The sequence below is a fragment of the Anopheles moucheti genome, chromosome 2, assembly GCF_943734755.1.
Source record: "Anopheles moucheti chromosome 2, idAnoMoucSN_F20_07, whole genome shotgun sequence".
In the NCBI taxonomy this organism is placed as follows: Eukaryota; Metazoa; Arthropoda; class Insecta; order Diptera; family Culicidae; genus Anopheles; species Anopheles moucheti.
In genome coordinates, this window is record NC_069140.1 from 3803786 (window position 1) to 3828422 (window position 24637).

The 24637-nt window shown below is 45.7% G+C and overlaps 2 protein-coding genes across 3 annotated transcripts; both read right to left on the reverse strand.

Annotated features, from left to right (window-relative positions):
• Positions 1-41: 41 nt before the first annotated feature.
• LOC128297160 (tRNA (cytosine(34)-C(5))-methyltransferase) lies at positions 42-2558 on the reverse strand. Of its 2 annotated transcripts, XM_053032741.1 has the most exons (5): positions 2432-2558; positions 940-2350; positions 527-871; positions 313-462; positions 42-236 (listed from the first exon to the last, which is right to left on the reverse strand). In XM_053032741.1, the coding sequence occupies exons 1-5, from the start codon at positions 2501-2503 to the stop codon at positions 121-123; spliced, it is 2094 nt and encodes a 697-aa protein (XP_052888701.1). In that variant the 5' UTR covers positions 2504-2558; the 3' UTR covers positions 42-120. The 2 variants fall into 2 exon arrangements, with proteins under 2 accessions (XP_052888701.1, XP_052888702.1); XM_053032742.1 differs by lacking the exon at positions 42-236 and having other exon boundaries at positions 531-871.
• A 211-nt stretch (positions 2559-2769) lies between these two features.
• On the reverse strand, positions 2770-23233 carry LOC128303570 (voltage-dependent T-type calcium channel subunit alpha-1G). Its single transcript, XM_053040563.1, has 25 exons — positions 22845-23233; positions 22607-22718; positions 22289-22520; positions 22021-22198; positions 21300-21359; positions 17769-17890; positions 17538-17692; positions 17374-17466; positions 17052-17293; positions 16315-16705; positions 16058-16237; positions 15232-15959; positions 14931-15134; positions 10110-10275; positions 8657-8812; positions 8391-8573; positions 8157-8303; positions 7619-8084; positions 6976-7549; positions 6712-6904; positions 6239-6550; positions 5949-6167; positions 5673-5865; positions 5131-5594; positions 2770-5043 (listed from the first exon to the last, which is right to left on the reverse strand). Exons 1-25 carry the CDS (start codon positions 23231-23233, stop codon positions 3448-3450), a joined length of 7755 nt encoding a protein of 2584 aa, XP_052896523.1. The 3' UTR covers positions 2770-3447.
• Between the last annotated feature and the right edge of the window lie 1404 nt (positions 23234-24637).

The window sequence follows — 24637 nt, forward strand, 5'->3', positions numbered from 1 at the left end:
GACCAGAAGAAACAGAAGCGCAAAGCAACTTGGTGGTGATAAAAAAGTTGGATATTTATTATTAACAAATGGTTAAATGTTTTCTGTACGATCAGTGATCATCTTTCATGCAAATATAGGCTAATCATCGTTTGTTTCTTGTACCGAACCCAACTCGTCGTCGGCAGCTGGATCGTTCTCGTCTATATCGTCCGCTGCTACTTCGGCTGCACGTTTATCCTGGAATTTATTTTTTTCTGCCACAAAAAAAAAAACACAAGATTTCACGTGTTACACACAATGACAGGCAGGGACAATAATGCAAATGCTTACCGAATTTCGAAAGATCCCCACCGAGCAATCGCAACATATGCATTGTGTCGTACTGATCGACGTACGCTCTAAGGCTCATGGCCCCTTTCCATCCAACCGTGATCAGTTTGACATTATCCACCATGCATTCCAAAACACAGCTACCGGAAGCTAGAGAAGGACGATCGATTATCATCTTACAAGGCTGGGCCACTGTTACATGCTTTGTACTTACCTACGTTCTGTAGATTCAATTGTGTTTCGGTAGTCAGGGAAGAAATTTCCGGAGGTTTAGTAGGATCAGTACAGGAGAGCAGCTCTATAAGATCTTTGCTTTGTACCATTACACGACGCTGGTTGCCTACGTATGAGTTGACGCTTGCCAGACCTTCGCTGGCAAGACGAAAGTCACACTCGATGTTACGCGTAGCGCAGCGTACGAAAGACTTCACGCCAAGATTGATTATCTTCACGCGCTTCTCGTTCAGCTGGACAATGTTTCGAACGATACTCGAGCAGAAGTACACGTTTTTCTTCTTCCCAACCTTACATCGCGTAAGAAGGTTTCTTGGTTCAAAATCTGGAAAGAACGTTGCATGCATGGTGATCGTTTTGCAGTAGTTTCATTATAGCGTAAAAGAGTGTTACCTTTGCTTAGCTGGAAGAATTTGTTCAGTGATTCGAAGACCTCTTCTTTTTCTTCGAAAAATACGAACGGATCCTCTTTAAATCCTCGAATATATTTCGTTTTCTTCTGCGGAGGCTCAACGATCGGAGCGGTTTCGGTGAGCACTTGTCCGTCAGCCACTGTTTCCCATGGCAGTGGTTTCTTTTTCTCCAACAATGCCACGAAGAATCCCCCTGTGTTTTGTTGGTGTGGCAAGATTCGTAGGCACCGATCGAGATGATATTTCGCAACGGCTTCGTCGCTCGATGGTGGAAACATACCGGGACGGATAACGGTTCGCTGTGATTCGGGCACCTCGTCGAAGGATTTGTAGAATGTTAGATCTTTCGATGCCGGTTCCCAGTACGTAAGGCCGTTCGAATATTTCAGTGTAGGTAGCGCATCGCAACACTTGACAATCTCCAAAGAATCGTTCGCTTCCTTCAGGAGATGATGCAGAACCGCTTCATTTTCGATCGGGTTCAATGAGCAAGTCGAGTAAACGAGCTTCCCGCCTACCTCGAGCAATTCAGCGCCACGCTTCAGTATACGGTACTGCAAACCATGCAGATTCGAGGCCTGTGCAAGGTTCCATTTGTTCCAGATGTCGGCATTCTTTCGCAGCGTGCCATCGCCCGAACAGGGCACGTCACACAGAACCCGATCAAACTTCAGCGGACACACCGAATCGTCCTCCTTGGTGTACTGCATCGACGGAAAGGTAGAACTATCACCATTCGTTACAAGAAAACAAGGTGAGTTAAGGCGCTTTGTTTGGTGTACCAGCATGTAGCACCGATTATTGTCTACATCGTTGGCCATTACAAACCCCGTGGGTTGACCATCGCTTGCATGCAGCGACTCGATCAATTGTGCCGTTTTAGACCCGGGAGCAGCACACATGTCCAGCACTTTGTGATGCGACTCTACACCTAGCACCAGTGGAGGTATCATCGATACCGCCTCTTGCCGACTAATATAACCGGAACTTGTTTCCGAAATCAGGAAATTGTGCAGCTTGAACAGCGGTTCAGAACGGCGTATATCTTTCCGTGACAGCTCCAACTGCCATGCCATTTCCCGCGGATACCACGCGAGACACTGCGGAGGCTGAACGAGCGCATCCGTTTCTTCCTTTCGCAGCTCCTTTACCGCGCCGAAGTACTCTTCGAAGAAATCTTGCTTGATCAGCTTCAGCAGCAGTGTGGCTTGAGCTTTCGAACCAGTGATGCGGAATGTAACCGGAAGGTTTTTTCTCATGTGCGCCATAAATTGGTCCCATTCGGCATCGCTGCCGCAGATCTGCTGGTGCTTGTAGTACGCCGCAAACGACGCATTCTCCAGAACGATACTTTCGTACGGCTTATCTCGACGTGCCGGCGGTTCAGCGCCCTAGGGAGTGGGAGGAAATGATACAGAACAGTAAATATGGAATGTTGTACACTCCACAATCTTCACCGCAATGGGCTCAACCTTTTGCTTATTGTCGCGTTTCTTCTTGGCGAAAGGGTTCTGTTTGTTCGTCATGTGTTTCGGTTTTCCCATTGTGGCAAACAAGACACGTTGTTGTACCGTAAACTGTAAACTTTCTGAGCAAGATGCCGGTAGAACCGGAGCCAACGAGGAAGGAGCAAAATGTGACAGCTGTCTAATTTCGGTGCGAGCTATAAATGGCATCGCTATAAAAATATCCCACTGCGGTCTGATATCAAATTTAAAATAGACGTTGCGAGCATGTTGCGTGTTGAATGCATTTTCGAAGTGTTTCGGAATTGTGGGCGATTCGAAACGGCAAACCATGTACGTATACTATTTCTTTATTACCTGGAACAATAGTAATAGATAAATCGAAGAGTGCTACTTTCCATAATAACGAGAGTACACTTGTGGTTACGCTTGAGGATTTGCTAGTTTTCCCTTTTTTTGCTAGGCCTAATACACCATCAATTCAATATGAATACAAAACTTCACAGTTCTGCGTCCCTCTAAATTCTCTTCTATAAAGGCGATACTCTAAGATTGTCCTTTTTGATCCATGTTTTTTGTTTTCTGTTCCTAGCCTGGTTTTGGGTAATAGCCCTCTGCTGGCCGGTTGGCAACCGCCAGGCGGATTGTAAGTTTGCTTGGCTGTCTCTTAGTTACGGCTTTTCCGAAGTTAACTAAGAGAACAATACACAAACCAGAGAAACCAGAGTGTGAAAGAGTTCCGAAACATTTGCGTTGACGCACCGGGTTGCATCCGGTAATTGCTTTTCCCTACCGCCGTTCTTCGCTCGGCTCGAGATTTGGAGTTGGCACTGTTTGCATAAAATCACTATCTAAAGACCAGCTAATTATAATACTTGATGTAATAAACAGTTTTACCGTTTCAACAAACCTACGAATGTAATCAATTGCTTGTTGTGCGTGCACAAAACGAGTAAAGAGCAGTAATGTTTTACAATTTGCCTCGATTTAATTTTGTTGTTTGCGCTTCGTGTATTGGTTTTCTAAATTTTGCGCCGCTCGGAAATGATGCGAATGATTTCACAAGATTCCGAATTCTTGACCGATTCCGCACCGAACCCACCGCCCTCGCCCGGTATACTGAGCAGAGCGCCGGCCCCGAGACAATGGTTGTTGCCCGGACTGCCACTATCGGCGACGGTGGCCACCGGAAGCAGCAGGGAGCTCTCATCGTTCGTCTCCCCGTCCTCGTCCAGGGCAGTCTGTTTGAACAGCTGCTTGGTGCTGCCGGATCTGCTCTTGGGCTGCAGCTTAGGAACCGAGAGAAACGATTTGTTCGAAACAGTGCTGCCACTGGTCGTTGTATTGCTGCTGCCACTGTTCCCGATAGTGGAGGACGCTGTGCCTACGCCCATGGTGGTCACGGGCAGACAACCATCTGTGGCCAGCGGTGCTCCATCGTGCCCGTCCGAGGACGCCTTTGGGTTTCTAGTTGGATCGTAGTCTAAACTCAATTGACGTGATTCCAGCTTGCTACCGGCTTGATGCCGCGATCTACTTGACGAAGTGATTGTCGAGCATTGCGATTCAACCAGATCGCTCTCCGTACCGTCAGCGAGACCCACCGGACCGGACGATCCTCGGCGAGGATCGTCTGTTCGGGTGGGTTCTCCTTTACCAGCGCCCCCAGCCGGGGCACCCGGTATCGTAATGTTGAGACACTCCTCCTTAAACCCCTTCCGTTTGCTTTCGCCCGAGGGCCGACCATCGCAAGACTTGCTAAAAAGGTTCGTCTTGTTGATCAAAATCTTCTTGTTAACGTTCTTGGAGTTGTACTCCTTAGCAGAGTTCAACGCCTCCAACCCTTTACCCCCCTCTACTGGCCCCTCGCCAATCTTCTTCATCTTCTTCTCCTCGCCGTCATCGTCGCGCCCAGTCGCCGGAATTTCTTCGCCCTCGGCGTTGATATTGTTTTCCGCCGTTTCGTCATAGGAATTGTTATTGGTGTATGAGTTGAAAACCGAGAGGCCTAGATTCTGGTTGAAATACTGAATGGTCTGACGACGTTGAATATTGCTCTTCTTCTCCAAGATCGGAGTACTGTACGTGAAATTCGAAGGCAAGGAAGAAACTTTGGTTAGTGGGCGTTTGTGAACTTGCTTGTTATCATCGTTCAGCTGCATGCAAAGCGCTTGTTCCTCCTCAAACTCTTGCTCTCTTTCGAATTCGCGTTCCAGCTCCGTGTCAATATCCAATTCATCTTCCATTTGCTTGTGGCTTTCTTCCAGATGCTTCATCAGCACGGCCACAACCACATTCACCAATACGAACTGTGCCATCAGCACGAAGATGACGAAGAAGATCGGCGCTATGATCGTGCTCACGCAGCAATTCTTCACGCAATCTGCCGCGTCGTCGCAATCGTCCCGCAGCGTGTCCTTCATGATGCCGTTCCAGTTGTCACCGGTGGCCACACGGAACAGCGTCAAGAAGGCCATACCGAAGTTGGCAAAGTGTGCATGCTCTCCCAAACCTTGACATGGTACTTCCTCGGAACATTCGAGCCGCCCGAACAGCTCCACACCGAGCGCGGCAAAGATAAAGAACAGCAGGAAAAACAGCAAACCCAGGTTTCCGACCTAGTGGAAAACGGAGCAGGACAACAAGAACAAATAAACACAGGTTAGTGATTGATGAGCGTCGTAGTGGCAGTCTGTATAGCATACCTGTGGTAAAGCCTGCATTACGGTGTCCAGGAGAGCACGGATACCCTTGGCCATCTTCAGCAGCTTTAGTACGCGAGCGATCCGCAAGACGCGCATCACACGAATGATGGTCGGATTGATCGGTATGATGTTCGTCTCCAGCTCCTCCAACACAATACCCACGATCGACAGTATCACGATCGCGACGTCCAGCTGGTTCCAGCGATCTTTCATATATATCTTCACACCTAGCGCAAGTAACTTCATTGCCGCTTCGAGTATGAAGACGGCGGTAAAGAAGTAATTGAAAATTTTGAGCGCATACTCCAGTGCCAGAGGCATCATATAATACTCCATTGCCATTGTCACTACGTTAAGCCCTATGACGGCAGCAATCGCCAAATCAAAGTATTTGGATGTGACCACATTGTGCACGAAAAGCCGCATCGGCGAATAGTTGGTGTAGTACGGTGGCTCATGCATTCCTGTAGGCAGAAGAGAAAGTGTGTTAGAGATAGATCCAACTAGCGCTGTACAGTCATATATTATTGCATTGCGCATACTTTTCCGCTTTTTCTCCATCTGCAGAGCTCGCTTCGCTGCACGACGGATCTTTTCCTCCTTTTCCTGTTCTTCGCGGCAGCGATGGAAATTCTCGACGACCACTCCAACGAACATGTTCAGCACAAAGAATCCAACGAGCAATATAAAGGCAATAAAGTACAGCAAGCGCCACTCGTTGTAGTTGACAATGGGCTATGTAGAAAGAGTGATTTATGGACAATGGTTACAGCTTACACGTTGTTAGCATGAAGTCGAGTGACGATCTGTTTGCGTACCTGCTGATCGACACCGACCGCATCGAGTCCAGTGTACATGATGTTAACCCAACCGTCGCGCGAGGATAACACGAACAGTGACATGAGCGCTTTGCCCAGATCATCAAAGTTGTACTTTCTGTTGATCCAGACATTACCTTCAATGTCCAAACAGTCCTGCTTGTTTTTAACTCCCTTGATGTTTTCGCCCTCGCAGTAGTAAAACGTACCCTTGAAGAGCTGTAATACAGGATGGAAACAAATCAATATACTAACATCGGTTCACCGGCACTGCCAATAGCGTCACTGACCTGTACTCCCAATATACCGAAGATGATGAAAAATGTACAACAAATCAGCACAATGTTACCGATCGGGCGCAACGAGGACAGCAGTGTCTGAACAACCAACTTAAGCCCTGGCGCACGATTAATCACTCGCAGTGGGCGCAACGATCGCAGCAGCCTGAACACCCTGAGGATTCCAAATATTCTGGGGCTCGATTCGCTTATCAGCGACATCAGAAGATCCACGATCGAGATAATCACCAACGAACCGTCCATGATGTTCCATCCCGATGTGAAGTATGCATCCGGTCCGTAGAACAATCCGGCCGAAACCACCTGCAAGAGTGAAGAGGGAATGAAAGTACCAGTTCACTGTTCATCCACCCTCCATCCACGCGATACAGCCTAAATGTATGCAATGCTGTGTGCAGAATGACAAATGCATACATACATTGCATACTTTTAGGCGTTTATACGCGGTTGCGCTAGACACTCACCTTGATGAACATTTCTACTGCAAAAACGACAGTGAAAACATAATTGGCAGTGGAGAGAAAGTAACGTTCGGTGCAGTTTGGTGGAATGTTGGGACGTTCCATGGCCAGTGTGATGCAATTCAGTGCGATAAACAACAGTATGACGTTATCGAACCATTTCTGGTTGACGAACCAGGTGCAAATCTGTCGAAATCTGTAAAGTAAGCAAAAAGTAATCACCGTACTGAATCCAAGCGGTTGCGAAATGCGACATTCGATCTCTACCTGTTGTGTTCGGGAAATAGGTAAAGCGTGTACGTTTCGTGGTCCTCTACGAAATGGTACGGCGTTACCATGCGGAAGAACTGTTTCAATCGCCCCTTGCCCTTCTTCTTGGGTGTACCATCGCTTCGGGTCGCATTCCCAGTCATATCCGTACTATTTCCCGCGATCTTGAACGCGTTCGACGATTTGTCCAGCTTGCTTTTGTCCAACTCGTCCTGTAGGTGTTTAATTTCCAGATTCCTGATGCTGCTCATCGGGGATTGCTTGTGGTACGCCTGATCGAACGAGGACATACGGCGCCGATTGTTCGGTGTCCTGATGTCGCACAGCCGTAGGGAATTTTTACGATCGAAGTAATACTTAGTGCTGCCGTTATTGTAGTAGCACCGCGGGTGCGACGTTAAGCTGAGATTGCTGGCAACACTGCTTGCACCACTGTCGACCTTCGCTGAAGACGATCGTCTTACCGAGCTGCGCCTGCGGTTCGGCGTTCTGGAACCTTGCGTATCGTTCTGGATACGGTTACTTTTCTCCAACAGTGGATCAAGCGTGCGACGATCTGTTCCACTGTACCCTAAAACATCCAACAATCACGTGAGTTTTGAATTGCTTGATAGAGCGGTTCTACACCCACTGGCATTACCTTTAGATTGTGTTAGAATCTTCCCATTGTTCAACACACCCTCTTCTGTTGAAACCTGCCGACCACCGTTAGAAGTTTCGTCCTTACCAACGGCTTTCGGTGCACTAACTGACTCGGCGAGAGATTTGTCCAGCTTCTTCTGCTGCTTCTCCAGTACGGCCAATCGGCTATCGGACGAGGTGGTATGATTCTTGTCATGCTTCTTGCGCAGTTCGTTCAAGACGGGTGTACCCTCGAAGAACGTACGATCGTCCAGTGTTTTAAGGGAGCCGAGAATGGAGGGTGGTTTCAGTAGGGAAGAATTTTCCCGCTCGTACTTCTCAAAGTCCGCCTGGTCCCAATCCTTGAAGCTCGTTCCGGACTCCATTGTGCCGCTCGGGGAATCTTGCGGCGTGGCTGCCGTGGTAGTAATGATCGGCGGATCCTGAACTTGAATGTTGTACAGCTTTAACGATTCGGTCTTTTTCTAAAAGTAAAGCCACCCGAAAGCAGTTAGTCTCACGGTAAGCGTTTAAAATACCGTATGTGAAAGATATACCCCTTTAATCTTTTTGCCCGAAGTTGGTTCCGGTTTGGAGACATCTTTCTCCCGTTTGTTTTTCTGAGCCACGTTTTTCGGATCTTCGTAGTTGGGCTGGAGCAATCGTTGCTTTTGAATGTTACACTTTATATCCAGATTGCGCACCTGCGTATGGGAGAGTCGTTGATCAAGGACGAACGATAACGGTATAGGTGAGTCGCACCTATACCACCTTCCGAGTTGCAGACATACCTTGCTGAGTTCTTCAACGCTGTACCACTTTCCACGGGACCCATTGTAGCTGTCGGTGGTGGAAGATTCGGAAAAGCTTCGCTGATCATCGTACACCTCCATGCTTTGCTCCTGTGCCAAAGCTTCCGCGTTAAGTTTAGCCTTCACGAGCTCTCTCTGCTCCCGCTCACGTCTCTCGTTACGCTACGATTGATCCCCAGAAGGTAATTCAACACAGTTAAGAAATGTGTACATTGAAAGTCCTTCGGATATGCATGGGCACGTACCTCCGAGCTGAAACCCTCTACCAGGATAGCGACCAGCAGATTGAACAAAACATAGTTTCCGAAAGTCATGAGCGTTACGAAGTAGAGTGCGGCCCAATGGCTTGTCTTTTCCATGCCATTGAACAGCACCACATTCCAGTCCTCCTGCGTGAGAATCTAGATAGGGGGAAAACGGAGAGACAGAGTGACGGTTGCCGATAGGGGCTGATATGAGACGGTTTCACAGTATCGATTGGTCAACGCAATGCACGACACAACAACGGACAGGTCGGTAATAAGGATAGGAGTTCACAGTAGCGGAAGATTACATCGAGATTGTTCGAACAGCACACGGCTACAGAGCATAATCAAATCAGGAGATAAGGCAGGATAGGAGGCTGTACTGATTATAATACAATTTGCATTCCAACACATATTACCAACGCTACATTTACTGCAAACACTACGACAATACTACCGATACTTTACAAAAGAGAAATGAAACGAACTGGAAGGATGTAACAAAGAGAAGGACTTAAATTGAGAAGGACTTAGCTACAGTTTCATTCGACGAATATGGTGCAACATGGATGAAGAAGCGCGTCTCTGTCAACTACTAGAACAGTGTACAAATGGAACACTAAACATACAGCGTACGGCAATGGGAACAATAATGAACAAATATTAATCACAATGAGATGCGAACGATTGAACCAAAAAACAAAAACTGCTGGTTAAACGAAGAATAACGAACGAGGTGTAAAATCTTTTTGCCAGGATCATGCTTTCCTTCCGCATTGCAGGAACTAGTGAGCATGATCAGGAACACGGGTATTTTTGAGGAGAGATAGCTGGTGGGTTCATGATGCGATAACGTAGTAAGAATTGTGTGTGTTGTTTTTGCTTGTAAGGTACAGAGAGTAGAATGAGTGTGGATTGCCACCAAAATCAAAACAGGACACATCCCTAAACAGAAAGCAAAAAGAGTGTTGCGCAGCACGGAAAGTTACCGAACCGAGCAAAACTTTCCAGTGGAATCACATTCATCAGTGCCGGTTTTGCTCGTTTCGGTTATGAAGCCTGCATTCGATACGACCACACAGCAAAACAGTTACATAAGTGTACAGAAGGATGTAAGAAGAGAAGTGTAAGATACATACAGGAAGGATATACAAACTTTGTACGAGTAGAGTTAAACGCTCGAATAAGAGACGAAATGTATGTCAAACACATCAACAACAACAACAACAACAATAGTATAAGTTACTGGGCAAATAAGCCCTAACATGATGATTCTCGGGAAAAGTCAAAATCTTACACACTTAAATTCACAAAAACAAAAACACACACGCACGCGTATGTACGCACACACTCACACCCACACACACACACACAGGAGAAAAGGGAGCGCGCTAGTAAAGGGAGCGCGCTTACGGAACATGGAACAACGTGCGTGGAACATGGTGGCACTTACTTGAAACACGGTCACAGTGGCCCAGAGGATATTGTTGAAATGTTTACGGTCGCATTCACATTGCGGATGCTTGGAGACAATTTCTGGACAAGTACATTCCCTTTCTTTCCCGCTTTCTTCGACAAACTTACAGAACTTACCTCCAAAAAGGTACATGCCAAGAATGCTATAAATTGTGGTATATATGTATGTATATATATATATATATAATTATGCTTTCAAAACGATGCAAGAACCAATATAACTAAAGCATTCATTTATCACCGACTATGAGTATTGATTACGGGGGGAGTATTTTTTTTTTGTTTCATATGTGGCTACTATTTTGGTCCGGGATCAAGCCGGCGTCAGTACTGGAGTAAACGTACACGTGGAGGCCGCTTATAGCCCTTTAGTTGTTAGAACAATACAATAAAAGCACCTAAAGGTGTCCCATCCGAAGAGCTTAAAGTGTTTACTCATTTACTCCAATACGGACTAACGCAGGCACGGTCACCGGGATCTGGTTTGTATTATGTTCTGTATTAATTTGATTATTTATACTGTTTGATTGTAGTTTATCTGGTTTGTTCTAACCTACACAAGTTTTATGTATCGTTTACGCCAGCATACAACCGCTTGGAATGTGAATGTCCCTAAGATATTGACCATTTGCCTGGCGACAACTGGAAGCCCCCCGTGCCCAATCAAGCAGAGAGTTATATGCTGGCGTATTTGTGTACAGAAGCTGAAGCAATGGAAGCTGCAGTATAAACCGCCCATTACTTAGCATCTGCACTAAGTAGGTGTTGTGAATTTATGGTTTTAGCTAACTACCTATCGGTTGTTTACTGTTATTTAATGTACTGTATTAGGCGATGTTTTGCTACTTGAATGGTGAATCCGGGTGTTGGTTTACTGTTTTGAGGAGGTATTTAAGTATTATTCGTTTATCTGAACGGGGTTTGAATTTGGTGTATTAATTGGTGTATTAATTGGAAGGTCAACGTTCAGCGAGATGAATGTTTCTTACTGTTGTTTATTGTTTTTTTTTGCTTTGTCTAGTAGTCGGAAAGTGTGTACGCCTTACACCCTTTTTTCGGGAGGTGAGTGTGTTTCATCTGACGCTGAGCTGTTCTGCCTCGTTTCGCTATCTTGTTTTTGATTTGTAGTTTCTTTGGGTGGAATTAGTTTCTCCTTTTCCTTGAAATATTTCACGGAAGTTTTGGAGTTAGTTTGGAAGACAACATGTGATCCAATATCGGACCAAATCGCCACTACCGTGGGCGTTTCGGTCTGTTTGGTGCGTGTAGAGCGTAATGTGGATGGATGTTTGGAGAATTTTGAAAGAGATAAAATTCTGTTCTGTTGCTGACCTGCGCTGGCCTGATGCTAATGCGTGATTAAGTGTACTATGCTTGTGACCATCAGATCGCAATGCGTATCGAGCGGTAAGATCAAAGTAAGGAGCATGAAGAAGAAAACAGAGATGAAAAATAGGCGAATAAGATGTAAAAAGGGCAAACACGAGGCATGCACGAGCGAATAAATGCAGAAGAAACACGATCGTTCTTGCACACCGAGAGTACAGTGCATGGTGTACCTTGTTGTTTCGTATTGGGGTTTTGGGGTAGTTGTGTTAGATGTTTGGTTTGCTTTAAACGCCACAAGCGGCCACTTGGGATGTTTGAATGCAAAAATGGTGATCGAGTTTTAGCTGTCCTAACCGTGTACCGGGTGCCGGGTGAAACGCCGTGGCTGTTTTACAGTTGCGAAAATTTAGAGCTGTATGTTATGCGTTTGCTTTTATATGATACAACAATAACACATGCGCGGAAGAAACATTACATTACGGATATGTTTCGCACCTTACTATACACAGTGTGGATGGTGTAATGATACACGGGTTTTTTTAACGCATGTACAGACAGAAGGTTAGGGTTTAGGCATTTACAGTACAGTGCTGTCGTCGTGTACTCGACCGATCCAGGATAAACAAGAAGATGAGTCCAGATGGGCATTTCAATTGATGGTTACAACGAAAATGGAACATTTCGAGCAAAATTCGGGCAATTTCGTGCGGAATATAATTTTTTTTTATGGGTTCGGCTTGAAAAAACGAAACTTGCAGCTCAAAACGGCTTAAACTTACCTTTCGAGGATGGGGTTGGGATACTAGTGAGTGTATGGTATTTTGTTGTTGATGTTCGATTACGTATTGTTTTTTGTTTGTAGTTGTTGCATTAATTATCTACAGACAGCATTGAGTTGTTTGTAAGTTAAGTGTGTTTAATTTTTTTGTTTTGTACACTGAGTGAATATTAATATACAAATTCCACAAAAACAAAACAACTTTAAAATACAAAACACTTTGGCGTCAATCTGCGCACATTAGAAGAAGAAAGTATACGATGCAAATACTCAGACTTGTGTGTGTGCGTGTTTATACCGGTAACATTCGCATCCAAAATTTGTTATCGATCCGAAAAACGGGAAATCGGGAAATGGGGATAGTTTTGGGTGATCCTTTAGAGGAACATTCCAAGGTTATTTAAAACTTCCAAAGAGCAAAGGCAGGCATTGTTTTATGAATCGAAAACACAAACAAAACCAAAAACTATCCTATGGAACGCGAGTAAGGCAATGGGGGAAGGGTTTGAAAATGAGATGCCAACAGGGAAAGGTTAGGTTTTTTTTTAATAAACATCGTTAAAAGGATACTCTTGCTGCACACTTTAACTGCTAAGGCTAGGAATGCGAACGGATAAGGACAACTGTTGGTGGGAGGGGGAGCTATTGAGCTGACACAAAACAATGACTGATCAACAAGGATCTACTCTGTTCGCTAACATTACAGCGAGGATCATTAAATCTAGAGGAAGGAAAGAATTTTCACGGTAAGCACACGTTCGGATACCCACAAAAGGATACCCGACCGTAGCTTGATCGATAACCGGATCAGGATCATGTTGGCGGTTCGTGGTTAATGAAACTAAAATGGGAGGCCATAACAGATTACAAAAAAAAAACATACAGCACAAAACCGATTTCAATGGCACAACGCAATGCGGCAACACAAATCAAAGGAAAATCAAAAGACATGGTGCACAATAAATGTTTGTAGAATATTTATAGATGTATGTAGTTTTTATTTAATTAGTATCGTTTGGGTTGCTGCTGAAAAACCAAGTGAACAACACAATGAAAACAAGTAACAGAACAGAAAAGGAAAAAACAAACAAAAAAACGCGAAAAGAAAAACAATACTCGTTCCCAAAAAAAAAAACAACCAAACAAAACAAAAACGGTTTCAATGCATTGTACAGTCGAAGCAAAATGGATTATTAGAGTTACAAAAAAAACGTATCATTACGGGAATGTTAGAAAAAGTAAACGTGGGAGACGGGGAGAGCAACAAGAAGTATACAAGTAGAAGTAGAAGGCTTAGGGATTTTTGGTTGTTTTTGCGTTTAAATACCTGAAAAACGGTCACCAGGGCCCACAGGAGGCTGTCAAAATTTTTTCTATCACACTCCACCTCTCCGGCGGTCTCGTTTTTTTCGCAGAACTTGCAGCCAAACAGATTCATTCCAAGTATACTTGGGAAAACACAGTGATGATGACAGTTTGAGTTGATTATTGGTTTGATCATAGGCAGATATTGCAGTTTTGGGGTGGTTTTTTTGTTTGTTTGTTTGGGGGTGGAAGTGGAGAAAAAACACATTCGATATGGTTGATTTTGGACGTACAATTGATTGTGGCACGGGAGGTGGAAATGGTGGGCATCGAGGAGGAAGGGTTTTTGGACAAGAATAATATTATAAGAAGAAGATAGACATGAGGATGTGAACAGTGTGTCAGTAGTAGTTGGCAAACAAGAAAAAAGGCTCTAGCGTTACATAGTTCTTCGGTTTTGTAGCTGGTAGTCCACGCTTTACATACACCTTGAGTGGTTCTTGGGGGAGGTATAGCGGGTGGGTTTGTGTCTGGGAAGAGCTAGATGGTGGGCTGAGGGCAAACCACTGTACAGCACATATTGCGTTGGCACTAGGTGATAAAGGCGACGCGAAACGCGGTATGTATATGCATATATAGGCTGCAAGTGCTCAAGTCTTGTGGCTGTATTATGCGATACAATACACTTACATATGGAGAGAGTAAGAGAATGGGTGTGCACGCTCGTTGATAACACGATCTTCTTTGTATAATATTGTACAGTGGGGTAAGAAAGATAGTGATGATATGAGAGGAAAATGGGCTAGAAAATGATCTGCTTTTATAGACAGCATTTCCAAATGGCGACCATGGAAGTGAATGGACTCGGTGGTAGTGCTTTAGAGAGCATAGTTAGCATTTTACAAACTGCTTGCGACTGCCTAGTCCTGGCTGATCATTTGGCACAATCATAAATCATAAGAACTAGCGAATGAAAGGCATATTCTATTCCCCCCCCAGGAATGGGGAGGGAATTATTGGGAGAACCAGACAGCTAGACTCCCCTAATGTTCTACGACCTGCATCTTGCTCCCCTATCGAACCTGATCGCTCAACTGGGACTGGGGTATTGACCAACTTCCGGTCGAACTAGACGACGACGTATGACATCCTTCCTTGATTAATAACCAATATAATACAGCTAGATATCGTTCTGTTTTAGGCCTAGCATTTGTTTAGATCTCGGTTGTTGTTTTTTTTTGCTGTGCGTTTTCTTTTTTCCGCAATATTCGAGTTTTGTTTAAAGGCTTCTTAGCTTTCGTTTTTGTTTGAGGGGGCTCTAAAGTCCCGCGAATCGGGACGGGTCGAGTACTACTTGCTACGGGAAGAATGGAATGCGTCACCTACCTGAATATGAAAATGAAGAGTATCAGCAGGCTGAAAAAGATAGCCACATTGTCCATGGTGCGGAGCATGACAAACAGCTGCCGGCGGAGATTGGGCATGAAGCGCACGAGCTTCAGTATGCGCAGCAGCCGGAACGTGCGCAGTACGCTCAGTCCGGAGCTGCCCTGTCCCTCGCCAAGGTAGGCTTGGGCAAGCTCCACCACGCTAGGTGAACAGAACAGAACATAGATCTCGTAAATGTGTAACTACCCTGAAACCCAGCCACCGGGTGGATCGTTCGTAAGGTCTATAGGGCAAATACCTGAGTATGACAATCACGCCATCGAACACGTTGAACCCATTGGCGACGTACCGGAACGGTCCTTCGGCGATCACCTTCAAGACCATCTCGACAGCAAAGATGGCGGAGAACACGATATTGCTTGTCTCGACGATTGCCGTCAGTTCGGCCGGTTGATCATGGTACTCGATGCCCATCGAGAGCGTGTTGATGAGGATCGCGAGCAGTATACCCTGTTGGAAGTACTTGTGGTCGACCAGCTTCTTCACGACAATTCGCGTAACGTGACAGGTACGGCGGAAGCAGCGCCACACTGAAATCAGAACTCGCATACACTTGGAGCGCTGCGGAGGCTTCTCCTCGGCGAGGCCCTGGTTCTGGTAGTACTCGTAACAGCAGGCAAACTCCTCCATGTTGATGTTGTTAATGCCCGTCGATACCGGGTCGAAGCTGGTACGCGAAGGTTCATTGCTTGATTTACTGCTCAAGCGCTCTATCTCGGGCAGGGGCAGAGTCGCGTTCGTTTGCCCTGCCTGCTGGTTGGAGAGGAACCGTGTCGATTCGGTACCCTTCGCACGCTTCAATGAGGTGTAGAAAGATTCGAGCGTAGTTTGACCGGTCGGTAGGGCGGCGGAGAAAGCCACCGAGAATGCCAACAGCTCCTGACAGGTCATGGCGTCCGTTAGGCACAGATCGGAGTACTCGTTAAACACGGTGCTCACAGTCTGTAGCGAGTGTGGCAGGTTAACCTGAAGGGAGGGAAACAAGAGCACCAACTCGTTTTTAGTACAACTCGTTTAGTACAACTAGTTGATCGCATAGCGTTTGGAAGCCCCCTCGCACGTACCTGCCAGATGCTACCATCACCCGCTTGGGTCATTTTCTCCAAACAGTACACATTCTTATCTTGCGGTGGTTCTGTAATGGTTGGAGGCGTATGAAGCACTACATATTCGTTAAACATAACGGACGATCTTCGTCTACCTGCTGACGGAGGGCTTAGCAAGCTTGGCATACAGTGGTGATCCTGCAAGAGGTCCGGAATGCCCGGAAAGAAATTAGTACATTAGTAAATCCCACAGCTCCCGCAGCTCACTCGCTTACTTGTCCGTTCGATTGATCCTCGTTGTTGATCTTCAGCAGTAGTACTTTTTGTCTGTCCTCGTTTAGATAGTTGGTGGAATTGTTCAGTGCATTGTTCTTGATATTTTCCAACGATACAATTTCCGAAACCTCGGGCGATGAAACCTGATTGTCCGCTGGGACGCTGCCCGTATCCGGGTGGTTAAGCGCTACACCCGTGCGATTGATGGACAGGTTGGACTGCAGATCGTGCTTGTTCTTTTGCTGCTGCAGGTTGGTGATCGAAGCGTGCTGCAAGAGGGCGCCCATTCGCGGGCATTTCGGGTGATGGGCTTTGATTTTGTTCGGTGACAGTGTGATCGTTTCCGGCGTGCATGGTATGAGACCTTCCTTGCGCTTTTGCATGTGATATCTGTGAGGGGACGAGATGAAGAAAGACATTCGATTTGTGCAGTAAAGGTTGGAGCAGATGTGTTTTCGGGCGTCAGTCGTGCTTGGTGTGCACCGATCATAAAGTAGGCCGGAGGTGGCCACTAGTTGGCATGCAAGAGCAGCTTTGGAGGTGAGAGGGTTCTGAGTTGAGTCTCCTACTTGGTGGACAGACAAGAAGCAAGAAGTCTGACAGTTAGTTTGCAAATTGTTTCGTAAGTGTGTGGATGTGTAAAACTAAAGAGGTATAGGAGAGATACATCCTGTCGTCGAAGACGATCTCTCATTCGCTAGGGTGCGTAGTTAGTCATAAAACAGCTCATTCATACTTATACAATCGTAACTTCTTAATGATGCGTCGCTTGAGCCGGCGGTAAAGATGGCCGATGTACTTCACGATCTCCGCGTAACAGGTCGTCGGTTCCGAGTTGTTTGTGCTAGATGCGAGTGTGGACGAGGACGTAAACCGTGCCCGTTCCTGTCTCATTCGTTCCATTTCCCGTTTCTTCGTCTCGGAAAACTGCGTAGCGATGACGACTAGGCAGAGGTTGATCATGAAGAAGGAGCCAATCTGTTGGGCAAGGAGATCCAACAATAATTTCTGACACTCGCGGCCTCTTGAGGACTTTGCGGATGTAAACGAACGCTTACCACAATTAGTAACACAAAGTAGATCCAATCCCAAAAGCTGTGTGCGTCTTGCACGTAGTACATTATATCGGTCCAACCTTCGAGAGATATAACCTGGAAGAGGAAGATTTCGTTTCATTTGTTAAAGAATTCCTGGACGTGTAGTAGTTGAGCTAACAACTTACGAGAAATATTGCAACCCATGCGAGTCCAATGTTGTCGAACGATATCGTCCCCTGAAACGGATTGTTACCCAGCTGCGTGCAGTTCGTGTAGTACTGATTCCAATTCACACAGGCCGTCGCTGTTGGGTCGTTCTCCGAATAGGGAAGTGCAGTGTCTGTGAGGATGGATGTGGAAGATGTGGATGAATACAATCAGTTGACTAAGGTACTCAGCAAACGAATTTCCATTACCATTGCACACAAGCGGTCCTATTCGATAGGGGGGCAGATTCTGGCACAGATGCATTCCGGAGTCTTCTGGCTTGGAGCAGATGTAGTCCTGCTCCTTGGAGAACTCGTAGTAAAAGGACACACTAACAGTTCGCAGTGTTTTAGGCACATCGGTAGCAGCGGCGACAATGGCGACGGCACACATAGATACACACACACGCACGCACACATACAGACGCAGGAAAAAAGGAAGAAGAGTATTAATCGCAAGAATAATGATCAGTGTGACAGAATAAAAGGAAAACAAAAACCGAAAAGATAAAACATTTACATTATGATTAGATTCTATCTATGGATGGTATCTATCTATTTCTAGTTTGGCCAGCTGAGTCCTCACACAAACACACGCACACAGATACAATTATGAAGGAAAAACGAATGAAACACACGTACAGCTACTATACACCAACATCATCAGGTGGGGAAGAGTCGAACTATTGAGCTCTACATATCCTTGGTGGTATTTTCTCAAAACAACAGGTAAGAGGAGGAATTGGGGTCTAGTCTAATAGAAACTAAACACACACACACGCACATTATAAGACAGCCAAGCGCACACATCAAGTATGGGGACAAGTCGACACAGAGTTTCCACTTAGTAGCAGCGTTTTCGTAGCCGGTTCATCATTTCAGTGGACTACTTAGAAGTTCGAGAATGAATAGCTGGCGCTGTTCCATTTCAGAGTGGATACTAATTTCACACACATACACTTAAACACACACACGCACACGCTACTCTAAGGACATCGAAACGTAAACTGAAAGGTTTTGGTGAAAACAGCACAGGAAAGTACAACGTTTTGGTGGTAAAAATTGTCACAGAGACTTCATTGTTTTCGTTTGTTTTCAATTGCGCAAATGGCATAAACGGTAGGGGTAAAGATGTAGATCGCTTTTTATATGAACCAAAAACAAAACAAAAATCATACACGGTTACAGCACAGCAACAAAGCCTGAGTTTGGCAGAGCAAGGCAGTGGTAATCGTTCAACGTCCGCGTGACACGGCTAACGATTCCTTGCAGTAACGTTCGCAAACCGGAATTTGCGAAGAATTGAGCACGCAACAGAGCATAGGGCGAGGCTTGGAGTATGCAACCGGACTCCACACATCAGCAACCGTTCGATGCAATTGTTATTGTGTACCGAAAATACCTATTTTTACAAAATGGATGCAATAAGCTTGTACAACTATGCGGAAAAGGAGTTAATATGGGGTGTATTAAAATGCATAGATACAAATTCTGTTTTCTGGTGAACATGTTTATTTTTTGTGGACTTGTGTTTTGAGTGAGCATTCTGATGGGTACGTGAAAGTACGTAAGTGGTAGCGAGAGCGAGTGGTATCTTGTTCTGGTGATCATATCATGTATTTAATTTTCAGACTATTCAGGCTTTGTTGACCAATGTGAGTTGGGCTGAGTTGAGTTGAATGTGGAACGGTGGGATGGGTAAGGGCAAATGCTCGCCCATAGGCCGGACAGAACGAGGCAAAAAGGATGTTGGGTTGTTAACTGAACAGACGGAATTGAACAGAGAGCATATCTTCTGTGACGCTTTTCCACACCGCGTTCGATAGAAGGATACACGAGGAAGGTAAACTAGCTACCCGGCTAGTGAGAAGTTGTCTCTATCGAGAGATAGTGTGCTACAGAAGGATGCACCAGTTTGAAGTAGTAGAGTAAGGTTTGATTATCGTTTTTTTTTTTTGCGTAAAACAATGAAACAGAAACCGACCAAATCAAATAATATCGTGAACTTGAATGGAACAAATAACAGAGAAGGTAAACAGTTCTACTAGCTAGAACCATCCACGACATCGACCGGCTGGAAGCAGCAGCAGGATCGTTAGCTTATTCCGCCAATGAATTTTTTTCCCAACCAAACGAATGGTTGGAATTGTGGGACGGAGGTCCTTCTTGAGAACACAAAACGAAAACATACGGGTCTGTCCAACAAGAGCGTGTATGGTGGCATTGTAACAAGAACTTTAAGAGGGAGAGAGAGAGTGAGACACTGTCTTCAACTTTAATAACCTTTAGTTAGAAATTCATCTTTCTTTTTTGATTATTTATCACGTGGCTTAACCATGACTATTTAATCGAATTAATAGCCTGCAATGGCTACAGTCCCAACTAACGAAATAAATGAAAAGTTATGAATAATTCTTCACGATCACACCCCTGGGGGCCTTGTTCACTCCAGTCAACCGATGAGAGCTTGGGGTGTGTCGCAAACACTATTCGAACTATGCCCCGCGAACTATGCAATGTGGTTCAATAACTGCTCATTGCATACATTCAGGCGCAGCACAACTCATTGAACTTATAATTAGGTTTCAAATGATTGAGGTGCCGTTATCAATCGAACCAAATTGACAGGAATTATAAGTTAGAACAGACCTGACAAGCGTTATCATTATGAGGTTTATATAATATACAATTTATGCTCAAAAAAAATCAATAGTCAACGCCACTGGGCAAGTGGAAACAAGTGGAAATTCAATAATATTTGAGTGTCTTGGGAAATGTCAACGTACACGTTCCAGTGGAACAGACCTCGAAAAATGACCATAAAACACAAGTGTAGCACAACGTGTGGATAGCGAAAGATGTATCTAGGAGTAAACTGAAAAGAAAAACAACAACAAAAAAACCACGGAAACCAAAAAAATTGAAAAGATGATGAGATCACAGATGGATAATTGAAGAGGCATCTGAATTGGTCAAAAAGTGGGAATTTCTTACGAATTCAAGCGTACGCGAACTCTGTACTCATCTGGAAGGGGCCTGTAATGAAGTTTGTTAGTTTTGGATTACAATTACTGAACGGTAGGTACAAGGGGTGGGTGGGTGTAGCGGTGGAAATGGGAACTATAGCGTCCTGTTTAGCGTGGCCGCAGTGAGGCCGGTCTGTTTGGTGAGGAGTATTTTTATTTTTGAGTAAATGTTGTTGAGCTGTGTCGTTATATTTGAAATGAAAAGTAACATAAAACATTCTTTTTTGCAACAATGAAAAACAAACATAAAAATAGGTATTTTCGTATTACCATGAAAACGTAAATGACGAACGTCGTTTTAAGAGAGATAGTGAGAGAGCGGGTGGGGTATTGATGGATCGGAAAACGGGGAAAATGGGAGTTGGGTGACCGAGCGCCGTGAAACACAGAAACGTAAGCAAAGTGAGTAGAGCAAAGAGTTTATAATGCTTGGAGAAGGAGTGTGTGTGTTTTTCCCTTTTTCCGCCTTTATTACAGCGCGTGACAGAATGGACCTTCTCTTAAGTGTCAGCCTCCAATTGCGGAACAGTTCGAGTTAGTACGGTGAGCCAACGTCAAGCCGAGTGCTCTAGTGATTGATAGTAATGTCAGTATCTTCACGCGGCAAGTACTCTAACAGGCCTTTCATTCAATGCGTTTAGGGGTTAGTTTTTGTTTGCGGTGGGTAGAACAAAAGAAACGCCAGCAAATACGAAGTATATCGAGACCAAATTACTCTGTTTTGATTTTTTTCTGGTTAACAATTCGGTAGTAAATGTTACGCGGGGACGACGTGCTAAAACAGAAAAAGAAAATGTACAAAAGTTTATATACAGAAAACGATCATATGAGTACGCAGTTGGGAAAGGGGTTTATCCGCAATAACTCTATGCATCCGGACGGTATGGGACATTATTGTCGGATGTCGGAATTAATAATTCATTTCCAGCTCGTTTTTTTTTCGGGTGGGGACGATACGGTCGGGTCACCGAAACGCGAGCTAGCATTTGACTGTTTTAACGGTTTCGAACCGCACTACTGTTTGGCTTCTGGAGGCTCAAGCTTAAGGCGCGGGCACGTGTACGGGTGAAGAATATAATACAATATACAGATCGAATCGGACAGAAAGAAACGAAGAACGAATGGAAATAAATACTGAAACTGTACAGTTGAGGACGCGAACAGTGATAGAGTTCACCGACACAACGGGGGGTTTCCGTCTTCTAGAAGAAAGAGAAGGAGGTTCAGGAAGGTAAAGGAAGACGGGGCAGGATCACGATCTTTAATAACGCTATGGGGTATGGTTTCTTTTTTAAATGTAACGTTTTTTGTTGGTAAGAAAAGTTCGCTAACTACAGAAGTCGCTATCGAATAAGGTAGAAAGTGGAAAAATAGTAAACCCAAGTCAAACCGGGAAAGAGGAATGCGACTGGGTGATCCGGATGACGGTTACTTACAGATAGGACGGCGGTGATACGTTGTCCGGTAACTTTATGACGCACCGTTGGCGCAGGATACCTTCCCACAGCTGCACACCAACGATGCCAAAGATGAAGAACACGAAGAAACACAGCAGCAGAACGTTACCGAGCATGGGCAGCGTGTCCAGCAGAAGCATCACCAGTATTCGCATGCCTTTGTAGTGGTGGGAAGGTGGAAGGAAGCGAGGAATTGGCAAATTGATCTTGTAGTGGAACTAGCGGACGGTACTGCAAAAGCACTTACTCGGTATGCGATTGATCGCACGCAGTGGTCTCAGTACGCGGATGGTACGGATCGCGGTTAGGTTGAGGTTTTCCACCTGCAGACAGTACTCGAGCGCACCGGCGAGCACGATGAAGAAGTCGAGCCGGTTCCACGAGTCGGCCAGATACGTACCCTTGCCCCAGGCCCCCATCGCCACAATCTTGATGGTCATTTCGAGCGAAAAGAAGGCAAAGATGATGTCATCGAAGATCTGTGTGTGGGTGTGGAAGCCAGAAAACGAAAAAGGGCGTGAGTAGCCGGGATGATGGAGCGGGAAATTCCTTTCGCCAGACATACCTGCAATATCTTGCAGCGGTTTGTAACGCAGGCATCATCCACGCACGGCTGATACATGCCCAGCGTGACGCAGTTAAGCAGAATGACTATCATCGAGATTCGCTCGAACCACGTGCAGCGTCGGAAGGCAAAACGGGCTTGGAAGTTAAGGAAATACTACCCGCTTTCGCAAGTGGCATTTAATATTTAAGCGTAAAACGAAAAGAACGAGAATATCTGCATATGTTGAAAAGGATATGGATTAGTGATGAGCTGCAGGCACCAGATGCGTGGCTTCGTTTCCTGAGCAAGGTACTTGAGCGAGAACTCGGTGAAGCCCGGATACGGCAGGTTCGGCTCATCGTACGACGAGGACGACGTGTCGCCATCGCTGCAGCTGCTCCCGGACGTGTCGGTCGCATCGCTGGACGAGGATACCCGTGCGGCTCCACCACCGCCCGCACTGCTGTGCTTCGCTACCGAAGGTCGCTTCGGCTGCTGTAGGCTGTTCCGATGCTGGACCGCCGTCGGTGGTGGACCGTTTCGTTCATTTTTCAGATTTAACGAGTCAATCACACCGCCATAGTTGACCTTATCGGTGAACACGGTTTGCTGCGGTGCGGCCGTATCCTTTGTGGCGTTCCTCATGGCGTACGGCGCGATGTGAACGTGCGTCGTGCATGAGCGGGGGAGCGGGCCCACTAAGGCTGGTGCGTATCCACCATGTACAACAAGGAGGCGAAAACACACTGCGAACGAATTGCGGTGATGGCTATTTATTCTCACCACACAACTAATCACCACCGATACACCAATATACACAACCCGCACACTAACGCACTCGCACTCACACTAGCGCATCCAAGCGACACACAACAAACGACCGCCACTACTAACACACACACTCACACGCTCACACACGCGAGTGGTTAAATTAAACAGAGCGACCGATTTTCTTTTCGCTTCTTCTTTTGTGCCGTTCACTATCTTTCACGGATTCGATATCATCTCAATTACACCCAGATGATGATGTTTTCCCGTTCGCTCTTCTTTCCTTTTTTCTTCTCTCCACTCTACTTCGACTTCGACTTGGCCGTTCGCTCAATCAATACTCTGGTGAAAAAACCAACATGGCCTTCTGGCGTGGTGCGGAAAACTCGGTACAAAAACTTTGATGGGGTATGGCCAGTGCGCGTTGGGTAGGTGGAAATTTGCACCAGCGCGATTGCGATTGGGGATCAATTTTCAACTGCACCGTAATTAATCCACCCCACAAATCGTCACGCCAAACGACGACGAATTCACGGGGTCTGGCCCCCCGACATTCAACCAGCACGAGCACCCTTTTTGGGGAGCAGCTTTTCCGCACACACACGCGCACGCATGCACACACTATAGCTTCCAGCAGCAGCAGCAGCGAGACGACGGAGAACTGTTCCCGTCCGTTCGTGTCAAACGCCAAGCACACATTGAGTCGGTGTCCGTGGCGGTTTTGCTCCGGAATCTGAAAATATATCCGAGAGACCATGGGAGATCGGGCGCGCGCCCGGACATGCGCACAATTTTCCCGCACTCACCACTCGCTTTGGGGCGAGTTGATGTAAACAAAACGGGTGCTTTATGGTCGTGTGTTGCCTCGGGGCGGCAATGCAGTGCAACAGATGAAAATGCTACGGACAGGGTGTTTCGAACCGGGTGTTTTCCGAATGAGAAACGCACGTGGCCCACTCGTGCTGAGGGATGACGATGGGTTGGTGCGGGCGACAAACGGAGGTGGTTAATTTTCGCCCAGGTGGGACCATTTTTCAGCGAATGGTTTACATCATGTTTTCCTGCGGATTTTGATGGGGAATCTGATGTAGTTCTGGTGTAATTATATTATTATATGTTTATTTAGTTTATTTAGTTTTTGTTATATTATTACATATTTATTTATTTTAACTACCGTTTTAATTAACTACCGTTTCAATGGACTTATTTTTAAATAACGTTCAAACAAGTTGATAGTTGCTATTCTAATACATCAACGAGGAGTTGGCATGTATTTCAATT